Raw genomic sequence first — 23,848 nt, forward strand, 5'->3', positions numbered from 1 at the left:
CTGATTGTTTGGGGAGTAGGTGGCAAAGGAGAAATCTCATATTCAGCTGGTTGATCCCATTCATAAAAGGCTACGTTTAGAAATTCTCCTGTATTTATGGTGTATGCTGTTACTTCTACTAGTGGGCCAGGCTGACTCTCCTGGGCTTCTTTGCATCTTTTCTGTTTTAAAATAATCTTTATCTTGTTTCTGGAGTAAAGTTTTTGTGTTCTGTAAAATATTATGCAAGTCGACAGCAAGATATAAATAATGAACCATCTAAAGCAACATTCCAGCTAGCTAACACAATTTGAGAGGCTGATTTATACTGGAATTTTCAAAAAAAGCACAACAAATGAAAAGGAGGGAAGAGACAACCCATTCGAAATGAAAAAATAAGATATAAACAAATCTTTCTTCACAAAGAACATCCCACGTATGGATGCCTGTGAGACTCAGAAATTATGCAGTCCTAGAAGTTGTGAGCCAAGTCTTCTCTGAGGTGCTTTTCTTTCCCCCTAAAGAAGTCATAACAGGTATATATAGAGAGATCTATAATGCCTTTCTGTTGGGGAAATGAAAGTACTTTCAAAACAATCTCATAACATTGTGATGGAGGAAATGATGGCAGGTTTTGTATTACCCCATCATACAGGTGATGGAGGCCCTGATAAATGGAGTCAGTGGCAAAGTCACAAATAGCAGCCAGGCCTTCTGAGGTACAGCTAAGACTTCAGTAGTTAAATGAAAAATATGTTCCTGGTTTGTTCAGCCCTTCTCATCTTTCAGACAGAATCTTTCTCATTGGTTTTAACCCATGTTCATTCCAGCACAGAAATGCATTCCCCCCACTTCCAAGAGACAGGGCTCCTGACTCTAATTTTAAATTTGAATCTTATATTACAAAATGATATCACAAACAATAAATGCTAAGATCAAACATCAAAAATATAGTTGGAGAGTCAAACTCATAAAAGCAGAAAATAAAATGTTGGTTGCCTGGGTCTAAGGGGAGGGGAGATGGGAAGTTGCTGTTCAATGTGTATTGTTTCAGTTATATGAAAGAGTTCTAGAGATCTGCTGCTGTAAAACATTGTGCCTATAGTTAATGATAATGTTCTGTAAACAAAAATTTGTTAAGAGGCTGACTTCATGTCATCTGGGTTTTTTAACCCCAATTAAAAAATATAATTGGAATGTACCCCCGCCCCAACAATAATAGCTTTATCACCATATGACCATAAACTGATCTACTACAACTTTGGGGAGTGCAGCGATACTTTACTGTTTGGGGAGTTATACACCCCTTTTGAATCTGACAAAAGCTGTGCATGATCTCCCCAGAAAGATACACATCCACAATCACACGGGCTCCTGAAGCCACTTCCATGGTTCCATGAAAATCTTGGTTAAGAACCCAATACAGAAGGGAGAGCATGGACTTGAGAGAGACCTTGGATTAAATCTTTGCCCCATCTTACTGTGTGACTTTGAGAAAAACTATTCAATTTCTCAGCACTTATTTTTCTACTTGTAAAATGGGAATTATGCCCTTGAAGTGGGGTTATTGAGGAGATTAAATACACAATGCACATAAAGCATTTAGTACAGTGTCTAGCATATAGAATGTGTTTAGTACGTGATAATTCTTTTCCCTGATGAGATATTTAGTGGAGAAATGACTAATGTTTGGAGCAGGCATGCTGAAGCTGATGCTCAGGCCCACATCTACCTGATGGCTGAAAACATTATGCTAAGGGCAGATTGGTACAATTAATCAAGGGTTGGAGCCTTTTAAAGTCAAATCATTTTAGTTTACCCTGTTTGCCAAATCTTTTAATACTCCTTCTACATTATGATGGTTCCCTGTGGTGTGAATCCCATCTTCCCAAGATAGCAAGCAAAGCTCCCACATTTCTCAGTTTCTTTGCCGCCAGGGTGCAGTCATGTGACTTGGGTTCTGCTAATCAGATGCACATACAGTGATGCAGATACAGAAGTGATGCATATGAAGAAGCAGGTGGGGTGCAGGACATCAATTCTGCAGGCACAGATGGTGGGAAAGCCAACATGGTTTTGGAATTGTGAGGAACAGCCATTTCCTTCCCTGCTACTTCTGCATTGAGGTTCTGCGGACTGTGGAAGCTCACTCCAGAGCCTGTTTCTTCACTTCTTCCAAAGACTCAGTGAGCGTTCTAATGTCTTTTAATAATCCACTTCCTATTTAAACCAAATAGAATAGATTCCATGACTGGCAATGAAGAACCCTGACTTTCATAATGCTGATGTCCGACCATTTCATTTGATCTTCCTCCTGCCACAATTCCCTTGTTAATTCTGCAACAAGAATAAGTGTAATAAGGGATCCCAATATTCTTACATGAGTGAAATTTACATAAGAATGGGGCTTTCTATAAACAAGGGGCATAGACTTTTCCCACCTTGATCAATGTCCTGAGTGATGTCTTTGGGATGCCTGCAAGAAGAATTTTGCAGCTTTAGTCTTGAGAGCTCCTTAAGTGTTCCTTCTACCCTATTCACCATATTCATGCAAGCAGTGCTTACTAATTTGGATGATTTAGGAAGGCAAATAGTTGCAAAGAAACTACTATGAGCATGACAGAATAATAGTGGTTTGAAGGGAAGCATTCTATGCAATTATTATTTTTATTAAAATGAAGGACTATTCAGGAACGAGGCCACTTTACTAAACAGGTGTTTTTTCCTCCTAAAATATTTTGGGTTCATTTGATCAGCCTATACAATGCTTAAACTTTTTATTTTTTGATAAACACAGACTTTTAATAAAGCTGGTTTAAAGTCGCATGGTAGCGATTGTCTCAATTGTTTCAATAAGTATTTATCATGAACTACCATATGCCATATGTAGCGCAAATAAGATGCTGAATCAGTAAGAGGCAATATGCTCTCTTACCCTCAAGACTCTTATAACCTAGTAGGAAGACAGACAGACAACTCCAACATAGTGTGGTGCTCGGATCTGTTTCTTCCAGAAGAAATGGTCTTTTTTTCTGCCAGGGCACTCTTTTTCTTTTTTTTTTTTTAAGTAGTTTAACCTCCAGTAAGAGGGATTTCTTCTTATACCTGAAACGTTAATAAGATTGCTAAAATTTGGTGGAAACAGCACTCTTATCAAGGTCAGGAATACATCATTAAGTTTAATATTATTAACAGCTTTTGGATTGCATTCAGATGTCTTATTTCCACCTGGACTGGGTGGAAATACAGGTCAGCACAGTTGTATTTCTTAGGGTTCCTTGGTGGCAAGCAACTGCTGACTTTAGCTAATTCAATCAGAAGGAAGTTTAATGGTAGTTCAGAAAATTAAAGGAAAAGCTGGAGAACAAGACTTGGAAAAGTACTGGAACCACAGCCGCTCTGGATCTGGTTAATGGGAACTAATTGATAGTCTTGTCTGGATACCACCGATCTTGTGTTATTTTTCTCAAGATTCAAAGTCCAAAGATAGCCCAATCCTGGGTTGAAAGGTTGAAGACTGCTCAAAAGGAAATATGTAATTCCTTAAAAATAAACTGGAAAGTTCTCACCAAAAGAAAACAGAATGGATATAGGCAGCCAGATTCCAAATATGTCTACCATTATGTTTATGCTTTGAGTATGAGGTTCTTATGGTGCTATCCATGGACATTTCCCTGGGTGGATATTGGCTTTGAACAGCGATGTTGCTACTTACAATGTTGTTCTCGACCCAAGCTTGGCCACCTTGTGAAGGCAAGATAGGAAAAAAAAAATTATTTTCCTTGTGTAAGGAGAAAGGAGGAAGGGAGGAATGGGGTCACTGAGGGCTGAAGTGGTAGTTCTCAATCTTGGCTACCATCAGCATTACCGAGGGACTTTTGCATTTTAATTATTTATTTTAAACTAATTTTAGACTTCCGAAAAGTTGTTTAAAAAAAAAAAAAGGAGTTCTCTAGTACCCTTTACCCTGCTTCTCCTAGTAACATAATTATAATAACAATGTAATTATCAAGAACAGGCAATTAGCATTGGTACAATATTATTTAGTAAACTACAGATTTTTCACTGTTTTTTTCCTCATGTACTTTTTTTTTTTAAATTCCAGGATCTTATCCAAGATCCCAAATTGTATTTAGGTGTTACTTTTTAGTTCTTGAAATGGTTCATCACACTTTAATTATCTTTCACAACCCTGATACTTCTGAAGACTAAGAACGGTCATTCTGTACGATGCCCCTCAATTTGGGTTTGCTGTGTTTTCTCATGATTGAAGTTATGTATTTTTGTCAAGAATACCACAAAGGTGAGGTTGTGCCTCATAGTAAGGGGCTCAGGATGTTGATATGTATTAATAGTGATGTTTCTATGGTTAAGTTGCTCTTTCCTAAGGTTTTCATTGTAAAGTGACTATCTTTGTATTGGTATGTTAGGGAAAGATTTTAAGTCTATGCAAATCCTTTTCTTCTCAGACTTTTGCCCTCAAATTTTGATGTACATTTTTGGGTTCCATCAACCCAAAACAATGATGGCTGTGGTGTTCTCCTAATGGTGGTTCTCTATTTCCCTCTTTTCTGTGTTTATTAATTGGAACTCTATTGTGAGGAAGAGCTGTCTCTGCTCCCTCTGCTTACTTTAAAATCTATTTCATTATTTATTTATATGAGTGTGGACTCATGGATATTTATTTTAGTCTATGACTTAAAACCCAATGCTATCATTATTTGTTTGTTATTATAATTTGAATTTATTATTTAAATTGCTCCAGCTTTGGCCATTGAGCGCTCCCTTAGACTGGTGTCTGCTTTCTTTCAGTAAGATCCCATCTTTTGTTGAGCATTCCCTTAATTTGTGCACCATGAGTTATTCGAGGCTTATCTTGTATTTTACCTGCTTCAGCCCTAAAAGCAACCACTTCCCACCTGGGGAAGTCATTAAATCCTAGTGTCCATACCCCAAGTCAAGCCAATCAAATCAGAAGAGCTTCGAGGTGGGACCCAGGTGGAGGTAGTTTTAAAAGTTCCACAGGTGATTCTAATGTGCAGCTGAGTTTAAAAATCACTAGACTAGAGTGGTACTCTGCTAACATTAATGTGTCTATGAAGCCCCTGGGAATCTTATTAAGACTGATTGAGTAGGTCTGGGGCAGGGACCAAGTTTCTGCACTTCTAACAAGCTCCCACGTCTGCTCATTGTCAGATCGCACACTGAGGAAAAAGGGGCTAGAAGATGGTATTTCTTCAAGTACCAGAAGCCTTAAAAAGTATTCCTAGTGTTGCAAAGTGGCTTGTGGCTGCAGAGAAACTCACTATTTGCTAGCTAACTATTCAGCATCATTTTATTTTCTAATTAGTTGGCATTAGTGGTAGAAAGAACTACTTGCCATATAGCATAGATAGTCAAGGAGATTGCTCTAAGAATTGAAAATAGAAAATGACTCAGAAAGCAAACCTCCTTAATGAATAAAAGCTAGTAAATGTATTTGCCTGTCTTCTATTTCCTCAACAGGCAAAGAGTACTGAATACATCTTTTGGAAAAATGAAAAGTGATAAAAGAACATTTCATGCTGAAAGCATAGCAAGAAAATCCCAGATGTGAGTATCCATTTTGGAAAGACAAATGCAAAAGATTGGAGTCTTCTGTGGGAAATAGGTCACCATTTTGTATTTTGTTTAAACAGAATCCCAAGGGAACATGATCCTCAGTTCTTTTTGTGTATTAGCTCAGTTTTTCCAGCTGTTTTTACAGCATGCATATTTCTGTCCAGCTGCTAAGCTGTCTTTGTCTCCTCAAGGTGGTTGGTCTCTAGGAGAATAAGAAACAGGTCTGAAGAGACACAAGGTGCAGTCAAGATCATTCCAACCACCTTCTTTCTATAGAGCCAGGCACATTTGTCCCATAAAATGTCTCTTTGATCTCCAAATTAGGCTCATCTTCAGTAATACTCAAGGCTCAAAATACTTGATACTTCTTTGGGGTAGTCTTTTAAAAACACAGATTCCCAGATCTTTGGGTGGGGCCAGGAAACCAGCATCTCCCACTCCCCTGGCCATCTGATGCAAGTGTTCCACATACAACACATTCAGAAACTTTGATCAGAGAGGTCAGATCAGCAGCATATTCCTCTTTGGTTCATTACAGGCTTGTTTTAATTCGCTAACGTAGCTTAGTTTCCCATCCTTCTCAATGCCTAGGTCAGAGAACCCAACAGTGGCAATTCACAGGATTCCTCTTCCTCCCCTGTTCTTTTTGACCATCATTTAAACATTCTTTGACTTATCTTCCGGAGTTTTGTACTGTAACCCTTCCTTTCCTTAGATACAAACAAAAGCTTCAGAGGCTCGGGGGCTTTTCCTCCTGGCTGGATGATTAGAAACTTCCTGGTCTGTATCATGCTACACCCTCGGGTATAAATCAGAAACCCCAATCTAGCACACCTCAACAGCCACCTTTTGATAGATGTTTACTTTGTCTTGAAATTGTACTTTATTAGTCATAGGGGAGTAGGCAAATCCATCATTAATAATGATAATAAAAATAGCCTACCAAAGTTGGATAATATCATCATCTTCATAATTCAAAGATACTCTGATATTCAGGATTTTTAGTGCATTAAATAGAAACATATTTACTTGTGATTTTGCAAAAATGTTCGTTCTGAGTTCATGATGTTCTAATTTCATCTATGTAAGAAAGAAGGACAACTGATCTTCCTCCCAACCTAATGTTTGGGAGAAAGGTCATGACACTGGGAGTAGACTTAAGGGTATGACGACTTGTGCTGGAACATCCTCCATCTGGCAGAGACAGCTTGACATTCACAACAGGCCTCACCCACATGGCAGAGACTGGCAGAGACAACAGAGACTCCCAGAGGAAATGTCTCCCATCGCTTCTGAGAACAACATAGAAACCAGAGGGGGGCATTCAATCACAAAACACAATGAATACTTACCAGATTCCCAGGGGTGCTGTCCTTGTATCAAACCCATTGGGAGCATGTCTCACAGAACACATGGAAACTGATTGCCTTGGAGTGCACTGACCTTGTCTCTCCTCGCCTTAGGCTAGTCTGGTTCTGTCATGTGAAGCTACACGATTGGCTTTTCAGGAGTTGTGATGATGTTGTTTTTATTTTTCTGGCTCCTGCCTATGGTGACGCTGCAGAGAAAAAGCTGTGCCTTCACACTCACCTCTGGTCCCACAGTCTTCAACACTAGACATGTGTATAAAAAGGTCTCTTGGAGGAGGCACATTTCTGACACCCGAGGAAAATATTTATTATTTAATTAACAAGATAGGAAAGTTGAACTTCAGGATTTAGATAAATCAAAACTGACTTTGGTCCAGTGGTTTGGCCACACTCCAGGAAATTTATCCATGGGTCTAACTAGGATACTTTTGGGGAACTATCCTGACTCTCTGGTCATCTTCTATTTATAGTTATCCTCTGAGTTGGCCCAGTTCTGGTCTGGATACTCTTAGCCTGAACTACAGTTTATTTCCCTCACAGGAGGGTGTGGAGATGAACAAGTACACTTTTAAACTTTAAATTTTGAAGTAGAGTTTGAAATTTATTTAGTGGACTACAACTAGCGTCTTCATTTTCAATAAAATATGAATTTCAGGGTACATGGCTTAAAGGATGGGTAAGTAATGTCTCATGACATTTTATTTGTATTTGTACGTATGCATGTGTCATGAGTTCCAGTGTGAAACATAGTTATTTGAGGTTCAGATTTAAAAAGTTCAAGAAATACTGATCTAGTACTCGACTTTGATCTGTAGAGGTTAAGAGCATAAATGCTGGGACCAAATGTTCAAATCTGAATCCTGGGTCTATCGCTTCTAGCTGTGTGACTTCAGCTGAATTACTTAACTTCTCTGTCACAGTTTTCAAACATTTCACAAATATGATTTGAGAATAGTAATAGTAGCTACCTCATTGGGCTGATACGAGAATTGAGTACATTAACATTTTAAAGTGCTTAAAATTCTGCCTGACACATAGTAAGTGCCTTAAAAATGCTTGTGGGACACCGCATGTTCTCACTCATAGGTGGGGATTGAACAATGAGAACACTTGGACACCGGAAGGGGAACATCACACACAGGGGCCTGTCGTGGGGTGGGGGGAGCAGGGAGGGATAGCATTAGGAGATATACCTAAAGTAAATGACGAGTTAATGGGTGCAGCACACCAACATGGCACATGTATACATATGTAACAAACCTGCACATTGTGCACATGTGCCCTAGAACTTAAAGTATAATAAAAAAAAGTTTGTGGGAAAAACAAATATGTTCCTCAAGTATTTTGTTTTACATATTGAATCAATACAGCAAAGTTTCTTCCCCATGGATATTTATAATATAGTATATAAATATATATTTGAAAAAACTGTCTGTTTTGAATGGCATTGTATTAATACTAGAATGCCTAGGAAAGAGAGCCTTGGAACTAGACTGCTGGGTTCCAAACCACAGCTCCACTGCTTACTTGCCGTGTGACCTTTGCAGATCCTCAGTTTCTTAATCAATAAAGCGGGACTAATAGAATCTGTTTTGCAAGGTTGTTGCCAGGATTAAATAAGACCATCCAGAGAAGATGCAGAGGACTCAGGCGATAATAACTATTGTCATTCTTGCTGTCGATTATTCAGATCATGACCTTGCTGCTTATTTCCCTATGTACTGAAAAGCAACTCCTCCTCTTCTTTTATGTGCATGGCTGAAATTGTCATTTCAGTTCAGCTCTGGTGAATCAACCATGTAAGGGCTCAGATGAAGACCAGAACTCCTAAATAGGAAAGTAATTGTGAGGCCCGGGTTAAATTCGGATTGCCCCACTGTGCTCTCTCTTCAGCCTTGCTCTCACAACTTAGCTGCCACTAGACTTGACCTTTTGCCTCAGTAGGTCTTCATATCCCTGTGGACAATTCAGAAGCATCACACATGACAGCTGGGTTCCATTTTGCAGTATGGCTGTCTGAAGCAAGATAGACATATTTCCTTCCCCTTCATCTTGAGGGGAGGAAACTGATCAGGACAAACGTTGCTGTCCAATATGACGAAGCCCTCCGTGTGATGTATCACTTGTAAATACTATGATAGCATGAAAGGCTCACTAGCTGAAGGGGCTTTCAATTAGGGTCCTCCAGTTCTTAAGGACCTTTGGCAAGGCTGCGCTGACAAAGAGCAATCTAAGATGCTCAAGGACCTGCTACTGTTTTTCTGTAACTCTTTCCTCTTCTCCCACACGCATTTTTCCTGTATCACTTATCACAGGTTCTAAAATGGAGAATGGAGCTATATAACGCAGTATCAATCTCTCGCTTGACCATAAGCTGCTGAAGGGCAGGGGACCTGACTTACTAATCTTTGTATACCCTGCACCTGGCACACATCTTAATCAACGTACATGGAACTAAGGCGGTTGAATTTATATCCTAGGTCACTGTGCCAGAGCTCAGAATGGGACTACAGCTGAGGGCAAGCGGGGAATCATTTATTTCCCACTGCTGAGCTGAGAGCTGGCTTCCAAGGAAATTCCAGTCACCGGACAAGCAGCATCCTCCAGCCCCAGGGAAGGCCTTAAGGGTATTCTACTGGTACCTTTAGTAAAAAGTTCTTTCTCCTGGTTCTTAGAAGTAAGGAAAATGAAGCAACCTGCCCTCTATCCTGTTGGTTTACAACCCAGGGCTAGGAGAACGTACATTGGAAGGTGAATCCTTTTCATCCTCTGCTTAGCTGATCATACCGAGACAGACAATGAGTAGGACCACAGAGCTTGGTCCTAATTAAATACAAGAACATACTTTGTTATCTTCCTCCCTATCAAAAGGTTCAAGTCTCAGACTTAACTTTTTAGTTTACAAACAGAAATAAAGACAGGAAATAGTCTTTTTTTTTTTTTTTTTTTTTTGAGACGGAGTCTCGCGCTGTCGCCCAGGCTGGAGTGCAGTGACAGGATCTCGGCTCACTGCAAGCTCCGCCTCCCCGGTTCACGCCATTCTCCTGCCTCAGCCTCCCGAGTAGCTGGGACTACAGGCGCCCGCCACCTCGCCCGGCTAGTTTTTTTTTTTTTTTTTTTTTTTTTTTGTATTTTTCAGTAGAGACGGGGTTTCACCGCGTTAGCCAGGATGGTCTCGATCTCCTGACCTCGTGATCCGCCCGTCTCGGCCTCCCAAAGTGCTGGGATTACAGGCTTGAGCCACCGCGCCCGGCCTAGGAAATAGTCTTTTAAAAACTCTCCGTGTATCCAAGCCAGGCACTCTGCTGATGCATCATATATATTTGCTCTAAGCCTGCCCATAGCCAGACAAGAGCAGCAGTAATGTAGCCATTTACAGTTGAGGAAACTGAGGTCTAAAGAGCTTAAAAGGAAAAGCAGAGATTAGAGGTCACCCCCCTTTGGGTCCGCTCACTATACCAAGAAGTTTCTGCCCTTTTCCTCCAACACGCTGGTGAGTCCGTGTGCGTGTGTGACTGTGTGTGTGTGGTTCCTTTTTTTCCTATACAGCCCCCCTTCTTCTGGTCCGTTTTCTTGATTCCGCTTTTTGGAGACAAAGTCCAGTTCTTCTCCAAGGTCTCACCAACCGCTCGCCGTCTCCCTCTGACGTCCCAAGGACGGTCAGTCACTCCTCGGCTAAGTTCGGAGTCTCAGCCCTTGGCTCCGATTCTGGGCTCCGCCCCCACCCTCCGGGTACCCGCGCTGGTCCCTGCCCCCGCGCCCAGGCGTTCCAGCCGGACCACGGCCCGCTCCCGGGTCCCGCCTGCCCTACCTGAGGCCCGCATGGCCGGGGGCGTCGCAGCCTCCGCCCATCGGCGCGCCTGCCCTGCCATTGGCTCCGCGTGCTGCCAGTCTCCTCGCTGCGTCCCGGAGGCAGGTTTTGCAGAAGCCGCAGTCCCGGCGGCTCGGGCGCGGAGCTGGAGTACCGTGGAGCGCAGATCGCGGACCCGAGCGGGCATGTCCCCGTGCGCGGTAGCCCCCGTTTGCCCCCAGGTCCGGGCGGCTGTGAACTTAGCAGCGGGCTCGTGCGGCCCCGTCGCTGCCATGTAGTCGCCGGCGGGGCTCCCTGAAGTCCGGGAGCGGCAGTGCCAGTGAGCCTGAGCCCAGGAAGGAACCCGCGTCTTCCCCGGGAGGCGCTGAGTGCGCGCCGCGCCCCCGCCGCTCGGGAGGCACTTTGGGCCAGACATGGAAATGGGGGAGAAAGTTTCGGAGGCGCGGGAGCCGGTGCCCCGCGGCTGCAGTGGCCACGGCAGCCGGACTCCAGCCTCTGCGCTGGGCGCCGCGTCCTCTCCGGGTGCTTCCTCGGCCGAGTCCTCCTCGGGCTCAGAAACTCTGTCGGAGGAAGGGGAGCCCGGCGGCTTCTCCAGAAAGCAGCAGCAGCAGCCGCCGCCGCCACAGCCGCCGCCGCCGTCGTCGGGAGGCGCCCTGGGCGCCCGGCCGTCAGCCGCGTGGGCTCCGGCACGCGTGCTGCTCGAGCGCGGAGTCCCTGCGCTGCCGCCGCCGCCCCCCGGAGGAGCTGTGCCGCCCGCGCCCCGGGGCAGCAGCGCGTCCCAGGAGGAGCAGGACGAGGAGGTGGGCCCTGCCTTTCCCAAGCTCGCCCCCTCTGGGTCCCGGCAGCCGGGCGACCCCAGCTTCCCATCCCGCGCGCAGGCGGTGGTCGGGAGAGCGCTGTGGCCGGAAGATAGGGAGGGACCCCAAGCGCTCTGCCCCCAGCCCGGGGCAACGACAGTTAAGGAGCCCCGCTGTGGGTTATTGACTTCCCTGTGGTTGTTACCCCCGTGTGTGTGTCTCCATGTGCTGCCGATGGTGTGTTTTTAAAATGTCAGAGAAGCAAACTCCTTCGCGTCTGTCATCTGCCTTGGTCGATCTGAGAGTGGATGCGATCTGGACACCTGGCGTGTCCCCACAACTCAGCTCCGATTCTCCAAAGTGGGCGTTGTTTTCCACCAAAGCACTTGGGCCGAGGGGCAGGGAGTTGAGGGGGAGAAATGGTGCCTTGGGGACAGGAGCTGGTGGTGGTGGGGAGCAGTGGTAGCCGCAGAGTTGCACGCGGGGGTTTCAGTGGCGCCAGCCCCCTGGGATCGCCCGCGGGTGATTTTGGCGCGTCCCCGCAGCGTAGGTCCTCTGGGAGAAGAGGACTACCCGCGCTCCCTCTGCGGCGCGGGCGTGCGCGCCTGCAGCTCCCATTCAGTCTTGTTTCCAGCGTGTCCAGATGAACGCTTGTCACCAAACCGAGTACGGATCGTCTTACCTTTTGCGGGGCGGAGCGGGGTGGGGGATCTGTATCTGCCCAGTTTCCTGGAAGGATGTTCCTCCAGAACTTGTGGGTCGCTTCCTGACACACTAAGCATAGGACTCTGGCTTATTTTCTGCTTTTAAAGGACAGTTAAAGAAGCGTACAATTTCATGTCTCAGAGCCAGACTCAGTCTCAAAAAAAAGTTTGCTTTGGACGTTTCTTGTGGGGAAGTCATCTTGATCAAGCAGGGCCACAAATAAAACATCACCCTGACATAGACTTATTGTGAAATTAATTCCTGAGTGCCAGTGTTGTATTTTCCTCATCTTGGATGGGGTTAGCTTTAGTAAATATTTGCCTTTGTCCCTTAGAGTAAGCAATCAGAGGCCAATGCCCTGGCAGTAGTCCCCAGGGCCCCCAGCCTGGAAGCAAAAACTGGATCTGGCACAAGGTTGAGAAGAGACGAGTCCTAGCCTGGCAGAGATGGAACAAGCCTTGGCTGCTTAGCTGGTTCTTGGCCAAGCCACTTGCAGTAACCATGACCCATTCCCTAATTCCTCTAAGCCCCCATTGCAAGGATCCTAGATAAGTGTCTGCAGGCCTGCTCTCTAGAACTGCCTCTGCTACTGAACTGTGAGACCTTGGGTATATTGTTTCACTCCTCTGAGGTTCAGTTTTATAATCTGTAAAAGGAGGAGCTTCAAGGTAAAGTTCATTTTTACACTCATACTCCTGTTTCAAATCAGGAATTTCAGATGAATCGTTGGTTCCAAATCGATCCTAGCGGTGGGATGTCAGGAGTTTGCTGCGTGCCTCACCCACCACAGAGCTACATCCTAGCAGAGATGATCAAACTCTGTACTGTCCCAGTGTTCCTCCCTGATTACATCTCCCTTTCAAGATGCGAGGCATGTGCCACGTGTTTGCCCCTTAACTTCTGCCTCCACTTCTAGAGATGAGCACACTGGCACTGGGAAGCTGGGGGTGTACCCTAACTTAATGATTCACCAGTAGATCCGGATTCAGTATTGCTGCTGGTAGAGAAGAGAGTAGTTAGTTGCTTTATGTTTTCTATTTAGCTAGGAGGGTGCTCCATGGTAAATGACATGGTCTTGCAGGTGGAGGGGAGGGATGTCGGGGAACTTCTGATCCCCATTCTGTCGCTGATTTATTGCCTGACCTCAGGGTGACAGTGCTTTGCTTTGTTGGAAGTGGATATGATAACTTATTTCACAGGCAGTGCAGTGAGAATTGGTTGATTGAAACACATTTTGGAAAGTGGAATGATTAAATAACATGGGTCACTATTTGTGAAATCTCAGAATTGCATGTAAACTGATACAGTATTGCAATTTATTATGTAACTTAACCTGTGGCATGGGATGCTGGAAATTGCCTAGGAGCAAAATCTTGACTTGCTCTGATAATTTTAAAGTGCAATGAAAACCAAACCGTGTAGTTTTTTCCCCTCTTGTGTAGTAGAGGAGTGATAGTCTTAGCGAAAGGGGCTGAGGTCCAGTGTGCATTTTCTGGTTCTTACACTGGCGATGGTGTGGGGCAGGGGGTCTTCACTGTTTGTGGGCTTGTGGGTCTCTTTAAGGAGCAAACGAAAACTCTTTTGCCCCTCTCCTCAAAAAGCACCAGAGGATTCGGGAATGCCAGGTGATAAGCAGTCAGTTTAGTGGAAAGACGTGGGTTTGATTTCTAGCTCTGCCACCTTGACAGTTGTGGGATTGTGGACCATTCAGCTTCTGCAAATCTCAGCTTTCCTACCTTCAGTGGGAATAATAGCAATAGAGTTAGGCATTTTACACATGCTATCTAATTTAATCCTAGCACAGTAACTGACATATAGCATCAAATGCCAAGTAACTGTTAGTCAGTATTTTTAAAGTTCACTTTCGATGACATTTTGCAAAGTAGGAATACAAAGTTGGGTTATCCTGTTATTTTACTGATGCATAACTTATGTGCTACCTACTTTCAGAGAATCGGAGGCTATGTCTACTTAGCTTATACTCATAAAATGGGAATAAACTGGGAAACAGTTTTTATTTGTCTCCAGTTGTTTTGTGACAAGGCAATGTGAGTGTAATGTTATACTGTAGAAAGGCACTGAGTATAAAGCATTAAAAGACTTGTGCGCAACTCAAAAAATGGAATGAGGTTCATTTAAAATTGTTATACCTAGCTTGGGGAATTGATTATTTCCAAAGGTTGTTTTTTTTTTTTTTTTTTTTTTTTTTTTACCATAATTTATTGTATCACATTTTGAAGAGCAGCAAAATTCAAGTTTCTAGTATATTATGGCAGTGCTAATTTCTTTGGCAAACTTGTTAAAACTGTTTTGAATGTATTTAGTAATGTCAACAGAGTTTGACCTATTTTTTACTTTATCTTACTGTCAACAATTGTATAAACTTACGAAGTCTCACACACTTAAGTCTGCCCTTTAAGCTTTTGGTGTCTTAAAAACAGTAGTTTAATGTGACAGTAATGGTAGCTTTTATGTCAAACACATGACAGCTAGACATACAGCATGACTTTTGTTTAAGAAAACTGTATCTGACTTCTTCTCTTTCCCCAAGCCTTTGAATTTGGGGTCTGTGTGTGTTGAGGAGGTAGCACACTCATTTCTGAGAGTTAACACTGTCTGGATTGAAGGACTGTTCCCCTGACAACATCTCTGAGATTTGCCTTTAGGCATTCTGCCTTGTCCTTTCCCAAAACACCCTGTGAAGACTTTAAGAAAGTACTTGGGTGCTGTTTGGTAACTGTCTCCACAAACTGGCCAAGGGCAGGAATTTTGTCTTTGCATGCCTAGCACGGTACGGTTAATGTATTAGTAGGGGCTCAGTAAATATTTGTCGAATGAATGAGAAAAAATGGCATCTATGAAAATAGTTGCACATTTGATTGAAGGGTGTGTATGTGTATTCATTTATTTTGTCTGTTGTGAATTACGATATACAAACCTCTAGATCTCTTATCAAGAGAAACCTTGTGGATCACAGTGAGAAACGAATGGTTTTTCCAGGTAAATTTTGAACCAAGTCAAATCACTGAGGTTCCGCTCAGAATGCTTTTGAAGAGACTTGTATATTAACTGTTACTGACTCTCCTTTTCACTGTGTTTATTAGAACTTGAAACATGCAGGGATCCTTAGAATGGCAGAAAAGGGCTTAGTAATTAAAAGGATTTCCAAGTCAACAAGAGACAACCTATTTATACTCTGCTACACTAAGGGACTTATTTTGTTGGTATAAGATGGGAAACGGTTTCTCTTATTAACATAGGCTTACAGTGATAGGATAACTTTAAATTGTTCTATTAAGTGGTATATGAGCATGAGGACTGCTTTTAATATTTTGGATGTGTGTATGGGGTGGGGGTTTCCCATGTGGTACTAATGCAGTAGATGAGTTTCTGGTGTTTGTTGGTTAAGACATTAAATAGCAAAAAGCAAGCAGGAATTCAGCAAAGCTTTTCATTGAATTTATATTTTATTAATCACAGAAGCTACATAATTCTAAAAGAGAAGTAGTGCATAAATCTTGGCATATTTATTATTTAGTCTACTTTTGGACTCTACCAAATTCAGTAAGAGCCACAGGATCAGAAAGTCAGTCAACCAAAATGTATTGAGTCTGACTCTGAGACATTGTCCTGGGCACAGAGATGGTTTTGACCGCAGGAAGCTTCAACTCTAGTAAGGGCGATAGTCACTAAATACATGACTATGAATTAATTGGCTTCAAAAAGTGGCAAATGGGGAACAGGCTGTGAGGTAGCATGTGGCCACACTTGTAACTCACTGAGTCTGGTGTTCAGGACTGAGTCACTGAGGAAGTGATCTGTAAGCTGAGACCCCCAGGATGAGCAGGAGTTAGGTTGGGGAGGGCAAGGGAAGGGATAGGTGTGATCCAGGTAGCAGGAGGCCCTGTAGCAGGAGAGAGCATGGGTCCATAGCTCTGAGAGGATTCTGAGTTGTTAGGTGTGGAGGAGAGAAGAGCATGACATCTCATGACATTTGATAGAGAAGCAGCAGCCGGCTCATACAGAACTGTCTGGACTTTATTCTAAAGGCAGTGGGAACCATTGAAGGATTTGAAGCAAGGAAGTGACATGATCAGATTTGTATTTTGGGAGGGTCAGGAAGTATGAAGCCCACCTGCTGGTAACTGTTGGTATAGCCTAATTGTTCCAGAGTTGGAATTGATAACCTGAGAAGATGTCCCTTTAGTAAATTGTGTGGGGGTGAGATGGGGTCATCCCTAGTAGCTTAGGTACTCCAAGTATATACATATACCTATGAAATACATACATATGAATACATATGAAATACAATATGAAAATACATACATATGAAATACTTTTGATCTGTTGAAGAGAACATCTTAGTGTTAATATTAATGTTACTTTTCACTGCCATGCCATTGTAACTCTAGTATTGAAGGAAAAACTTCATTGCCATGATGGGAGAGTGAGGAGAGGGCCTTGCAAATGCTCATTTCCAGAGTAAACTTCAGGGACAGATTTACCTGCGGTGAGCATGAGGGGAGGAGGTCTGAGGTTGTACCTCTCTGTTGACAGGAAGTGTGGGGTTTGTGTACTAACACGCATTACCAGAGTCTTTCTTGGATTTTCCTAAAGAGGAAAGGGTCACTACCAAAGAACGAAGGCTTTTACCCTTTCCACCTCTGGTCTGAGGTACTCCAGGGAATGTCACATACTTACATTTTGCCAGTGTTTTAGAGCCTGTGACAAAGGCTATCCACTCAGACCTAGTGGATACAGTGCAGGAATCCAGGTGGATTTTTTTTTTTTTTTTCTAGTTTGGCTCTGTAAGGAAGGGCATGGAAGTGGGGCATAAAGATGATAAACTGGAAAAAGAATCCTCATAGGATGTGGCCCACAGTGAGAAGGATCCATGACCTGGTGGCTTGGCCTTAGAGAAAGCTGAGTGAGGGCCAAGGGGTGTGCATCTTAGAAGAGATGATTGTATGTTTTAGATGAAAACCACCCTGTGTGTTTTCTGATTATGTGCTTACATTCTATAGTGTTGCCAGAAAGGGCTTGTGTTCTTTTCTGTCATCCCTTTAGAGCTAGCAGCCAGTGTTTCCCTGCTCGGAGGTCAGGGTCTGTAGTGACTAAGGGCACAGACTTTTGATCCTGGTTCAGCCACTTAGAGGCCGGATGACTTTGGCTAGGTTCTTATTGCTGAGGCTGTTTCCTCATCTGTAAAATGGGCATGTAGTTTTTATTCGTGAGGGTCAGTCATTATGAGGATTAATGAGATGTTTTATGTAGAGTACCCAGCATGATGCCTGGTGCATAGTAAGCACTCCATAATGGTATCTGCTACTATTACTGAGTGTGGAAAACCTGGTTTAGGCAGAGTATTGGTACCATCAGCACCATAGGCAGGTACGTAATAAGCAGGAAACCTACAAGTCCCTTCCCTGATGGATTATGCTTCTAGCATATTTTGTTGGTAGTCCTGACAGGCTCTTTCATTCATGAGTAGGTAGATATGTAACAGTTATCCCTTTTAATTTCATGGGCAGAGCATTCCTTATGAGATACTAACAGCAAAGCTTTATGGTATATGATTCATTAACCCTTCTATTAAGACACCGTTTCTCTTTTGCTCATGGAACCTGTTCTTAGTGATCAGTTATTAAATAATATTCTGCAAGACTTTATGAACATGTAAATTACTAGCTGCACCCAGAGATTTAGTCAGAAGGCAGTGTGTCAACCATGTGCTGGGGCTGGTGACATGACCATGTACTTCATGTCAGCTTCCTAGAATAATGATTTGGGGGATGAGAAAGGAGTAGGAAGGAAATCAGGGGATTGTCTGGAAGTCAACCTTGGTTCATATAAGTGTGAAAGATGGGGCAAGGCAGATGGTGTGCAGCCATCCCAACTTCTCAGAAGGGAAATCTGTTAGGAATGCAATAGAACTTTCAAAAATGCAAGGACTCCTCTATGTAGATTACCCAACACAAATTCTGTTTTGTCCCCTTCGAACAGTATAAACATTTTGGTTTTTAAGACAAAAATGCAAATAACCTAGTAGCCCTTTTGATATAACTCAAGCTGGTGCAGTGATTGCAGTTCACTTCTCTTCCAGACAACTGGTGTTCTGCTCTGTGCACTTGTTCAGGCTGACGTTTACACAACTTTGAATCATTTCGTTCAAAGGATCTTGTTCTCTTTCATGTGTCCAGTGTTTTGTCTGGCTTCTTATTTGGTGATGTTATTTTAGGTTAAAGCATACCAAAATACAAAATTAAGCAGAAGTCGGTTTCACCAACAGCTTCTGTGCATTTGTGTTTCTCCCTTTCTCCACCCTTCTCTCATCGCCCTCTCACCTGGTTCAGAATTCCTTGGAGGGATTGGATATAGTCACCTGTGCTTCCAGGGTTAGGAGAGAAAGCCAGGCCCTAAATGTAAAATGCTGGTTCAGGACTGTGGTCCTTGGTACAGACACATACTCTGAAGTCACATTTAAGTTTATGGAACTTGTGCGAGATTCCTGGTGGCTGTTCCAGCCTCCCTTAATGAAAAACGGTCACTGCTTATTCAATGATTTGAATTCATAACTAGACACGTGTCTGCGAGACAGCTTATAAATTTGTATCCTAGGCCTGTACTCTTGCCAGCCCATCAATTCCCCTCTCAGACACAGTCGATATAATTTTGATTATGATACTTACTTCCACTGAACCTTTCAGTCCAAATGCTTTGTAATGATACTGGGGAAGGGGGAATGATGGTAGGTGGGAGGGAAGATGGAATACTGACAAATTGAACTTCTTTTCTTAACTAATTTTCTAGGCTATCATGTGGAAAATGAAGATTTAATTTTAATGTTCTTGGTTTGTGCTTTTGCAGTGTTTTCAGTGGTCAGCAAGATCGCAAGTGCACCCAATTTAGTGTGGATGGATGACTGTCCGTTAAACTCACATCAGATGTTGGTCTTTTGGCATCTTCCTTAGAACTTGGCTAGCTCTTTTTTTTTTTTTTTTTTAAATAAGCTGAGAAGTTAGGTGTGTTGCTTTCCGGCTGGTGATTTTGTGCCTTTTTGTGTTTGTCTAACAAAAATAATCTCAGATTTCTTTCTTAACATTTTTCTTTTCAGGCATTTCTTCATACAGAGATAGATGTACCTGCTGTAATGCAGGAAGGGCCCCAGGGCCTCATCAGTGGTAGGGAAACTCAGTTAAATTGGGTTAAAATTGGAAGCTAAACTATTATGTCGGTGTACACAGTCACCGAGACTGACATTCACAAAATCCTCACATTTGAAATCACTTCTTAGGGCAGTCATAGGCAGCGAAATTGCATTGTGGTATTGAAATGGAATGAAGTTGTGATGAAATCTGTTCTGTGTATAAAAGTTCAATGACTAATTCCACAAATTAGTTTATGAAATAAATTAGTTCCCTGTAAGTATATCTAGCTCCCACACAAGACAAACTCACAAAATTTGCTTTTTACTCACATACTTTTAGCTGGAGTGGCTTTATTGAAATAACCTGAGCCCTCACCTAGGCTTCGTCTTAAGAGTGGCTCTGAGGATACTTAGATGCAGCCAAGAAGAGGAGGGGAGGATTGCTCTAGAGGAAAACTCAGCCCCAGAGAAAGAAATACAGAAAGGTTTTACTTCAGGAGAAGGGTTTCAGATATCCTAAATGAGTAGAATATATACCTGGAAAACCCAAGAAAATGTTGACTTTCCTGTCCTTGTGGCTCTTAGCAGACTGGTAAGTAGAAGCGTCCTGTTAAGTCTGTGCAACCTGAGCTTGAAAACTGAGGATGCCTGAGCAGGAGAGCGAATGAAAGGAAAATTACTTGTCAAGTAAGACTCCCTTTGCCTTACATTTTGGTACTTTACTGTTCAAAATACTACATTGGTAAATTTTAATTCACGTACTTTTTTCTTTCCTTGGAATTACTTGGTTATTTGTTCTACAGTCATTGATCAAGTTTCCCTAAATGGCTGCCCTGGGTCATTGTTGCTTGGGGAGTGAGATAGTCCCCAAAGAGCCTGTAAGAGCTCTGAGGGTCAGCTTTAATCCACGGTGATGGGTGGGTTCTCGCCACGGTGCAGGTTCCCTTTTCAGAGGACAAGGGATTAAAGGGAAATTACAGCTTTGAACTCTCTTGATTTTTCTCCTTAGAAACTTCAATTTTATTTTTGTTTTCAAGATTTCCACTTTTGACATTAAAACATTTCTACCTAGAGAAAGCTTAGCCTAAGTGTGTGAGCAGCCTGAGGGCAACAGTTTTAGAATTATCAGGTAAGACTACTTGGGAAGAGTTATGCTAGTAGAGTAACAACAATGACAATTTTGTAACCTGCTAAAATCATACCGTTTTATATTCTTTTAATATTATTTCTGAATCACCAGTTTCTGTGTATTGGGTTACCTGTCATTCCTTGTTCTTATTCTTGTTCTTGTTCTTATTCATGTTAAAAGGAATTATTTTGATTTCTGATGAAGTATTGATAGCAGGCTTTAATGTGTTAATAGTAATTATTAACACTTTAATAATTACTGTACTCAGTTCTCAGGGTAATGCTGCTGTGAGTGGAAATGGATTGCAGGAATTTCATCAGTAGTGAAAGTGTTGACCTGGAAATTGGAAAATCTGATCTCCTGCCTTGGCTTCTTGCTAGGCAAGTTATTAGCATCTCTGATCCTTATCTGTGATGAAATAAGAGGTCCTTCTTAGCTCCAGTTTTTTTGTTTGCCTCTTGCTATAAAATATAACCTTTAAAACTTAGTTTTCATCACTCTACACTTTTTTAGAAACTGTTGATTGACATTTTTCTTTTGACAGACTTGATAATTGGTGGTTTTCTGATTTGTCAATAGGCACCTATTCTTCCTGTCCCCCCAGCTTTATTAAAGTATAATCGGGGCCGGGCGCGGTGGCTCAAGCCTGTAATCCCAGCACTTTGGGAGGCCGAGACGGGTGGATCACGAGGTCAGAAGATCGAGACCATCCTGGCAAACACGGTGAAACCCCGTCTCTACTAAAAAATACAAAAAACTAGCCGGGCGAGGTGGCGGGCGCCTGTAGTCCCAGTTACTTGGGAGGCTGAGGCAGGAGAATGGCGTAAACCCGGGAGGCGGAGCTTGCAGTGAGCTGAGATCCGGCCACTGCACTCCAGCCCGGGCGACAGAGCGAGACTCCGTCTCAAAAAAAAAAAAAGTATAATCGACAAAAATGTATATATTTATGGTATACAACATGATATTCTGATATGTATACATTGTGAAATGAAATGATTAAGTCAAGCAAATTATATCCATCACCTCACATGTTTACCTTTTTTTTTTTTCCGAGACAGAGTCTCTGCCACTCAGGCTGGAGTGCCGTGGCGCGATCTCGGCTCACTGCAACCTCTGCCTCCCTGGTTCAAGTGATTCTCATGCCTCAGCCTCTTGAGTAGCTGGGATTACAGGTGTGTGCCACCATGCCTGGCTAATTTTTGTATTTTTAGTAGAGACGGGGTTTCACCATGTTGACCAGGCTGGTCTCGAGCTCCTGACCTCAGGTGATCTGCCTGCCTTGGTCTCCCAAAGTGCTGGGATTACAGACGTGAACCACTGTGCCTGGCTCCCCCCCACTTTTTTTTTTTTTGGTGGAGAGAACATTAAGGTCTATATATATATTCTTGACAGGAATTCTCACAAGGACCCTTACTCATGAATTCTACCTTTCAGATAATGCTTATATAGGAAAATATGGATTACTTATACGTTCTGCTTTAATTCCTTAACAATTATTTGGTATGTCTCTGTCAGTATCCCTAGCAAGTGTTGAGGGTACTGTCTCACCTCCCAATCCCTGCGGAGGAGTTGGACTCCAGAGAACACCGTCAGTTCTGTGTTTGTCTTGATGCTGGAGCACTCTGCTGTGTCATCTCACCCATTCAAATGCTCAGGCTTCTGTGTGGCTTTTGAAATACTTAGATTCTTTGGATAGTCATTTTGAGCATGGCATGTCAGTTTTAGAATAAGTCTTTTAATAGAAGACTGATAGAAGCAGCAGGGGAAAGCAGGGGGAGAATGTGAGTCTTCTTTTCAGTACAGGGTAACTTTAGAACCTATGAGTTAGGATCTTAACTGTCTGGCCTCGGACTGTCCTTTAGAAAATGCTCTGGTGTGGCTATCTGTTGAGTTGTTTTTGAAGTAATCTTAACACTAGAAGATATTGTTCTAGATGGAATCACAAAGGATGGTTTTTGGTGCTAGCCCCTGGAGACTGAGTGAAGAATTGGATCTTTCTCCCTTAGATTTTTTTTTTTTTTTTCCTGCAAATCCTTGGATCAGTGGCAGAGTCTGCAGGCTCCAAACAGAAAGACTTGGGTTTGGATTTTGCCTGCTGCCAGGGATGATTTTCTTTGGGCTACATGTCACAAGTCTATCACTCCTGTGTCCTAGACCAACTACTTCTGATTTTTAAGAATTAATCTTTTAATTAAAAAGGTTTGTAGGATCTTCATTGCCCTAGGCAGCCAGGGCTTTCCTGTATGTTCTGGACATTAGCTGCCCAGCCCTTGAAGTGGACTGAAAGTCTATTTACACAGCTAAATTGAAATCTATTAAAACTTGTTTTTGACCAATGCACTGATTTTTTTTTTTGTTTTTCAGACAGGTTCTGGCTCTGTTTCCTGGGTTGAAGTGCAGTGGCACCATCTCAGCAAACTGCAGCCTCTGCCTCCCAGGCTCAAGCCATCCTCCCACCCTAGCCTCCCAAGTAACTGGGGCTACAGGTGTGTACTACCATGCCCAGTCTTTTTTTTTTTTTTTTTTGTAATACTGGGTTTTGCCATGCTGCCCAGGCTGGTTTTGAATTCCTGGGCTCAAGTGATCCGCCCACCCTAGCCTCCCAAAATACAAGGATTACAGGAGTAAGCCACTGTGCCCAGCCTGATTTTTTTTTTTTTTAACAAAGGCAGACAGTTCTCAGTTCTGGACTAAGCTATTGGTGAGTTGTTTCATAAGTTTGTTTGGAAGTCAGTTGTTTGGAACTTGGAGTGTGTAGTACCATAGAAACTAATGGATGTGAAGCCAACCAAAAGAAACCACCATCTTGGCAAGCATCTGTGCTTTAGTTTCCTTGAGTGCCACTACAAAGTAGCACAGATTTGGTGGCTGAAACAACATAAATTTATTGTCTCACAGTTCTGGTGGTTAAAAGTCCAAAATCAGGGTGTTGGCAGGGTTTTATTGGGTTGGTGCAAAAGTAATTGCGGTTTTTGCCCTTTTGATGGTAAAAATCACCATTAAAATGAATGGTTTTAAATCACCATTTAAATGAATGATGATCTGTTCCATGCCTCTTTGTCAGCTTCCAGTAGCCTCGGGTGCTCCTTGGTTTGCTGATAGCCACCTTCTCCCGGTGTCCTCACATTTTCTGTCTGTACATGTCTGTCTCTGTCCACATTTCCCCTTTTTTTAATAAGGACACCAGTCATTTTGGATTAGGGCTTACTCTAGAGACCCCGCTTGATTACTTCTGTAATCTTTGTCTACCTCCACATAGTTTTAAATGGTGATTCGCCTTCTAGATCAGCCTACAAAAGCTTAATTAGT

At 42.8% G+C, this 23,848-nt stretch overlaps 1 protein-coding gene across 4 annotated transcripts in view; it reads left to right on the top strand.

Moving 5' to 3' along the window:
• The first annotated feature begins 10,878 nt into the window (after positions 1-10,878).
• Positions 10,879-23,848, top strand: part of MAST4 (microtubule associated serine/threonine kinase family member 4) — a 576,418-nt gene continuing 563,448 nt past the window's right edge. For 3 of the 4 annotated variants that reach the window (XM_017959600.3, XM_017959601.3, XM_017959602.3), the window contains exon 1: positions 10,879-11,561. In XM_017959600.3, coding sequence (XP_017815089.2) covers positions 11,175-11,561 — 387 coding nt within the window. In that variant the 5' untranslated portion in view covers positions 10,879-11,174. The remainder of the gene's footprint in view (positions 11,562-23,848) is intronic. The other variant, XM_017959603.3, reaches the window with a different exon arrangement.

This window comes from Papio anubis, chromosome 5 (assembly GCF_008728515.1).
Source record: "Papio anubis isolate 15944 chromosome 5, Panubis1.0, whole genome shotgun sequence".
NCBI lineage: Eukaryota > Metazoa > Chordata > Mammalia > Primates > Cercopithecidae > Papio > Papio anubis.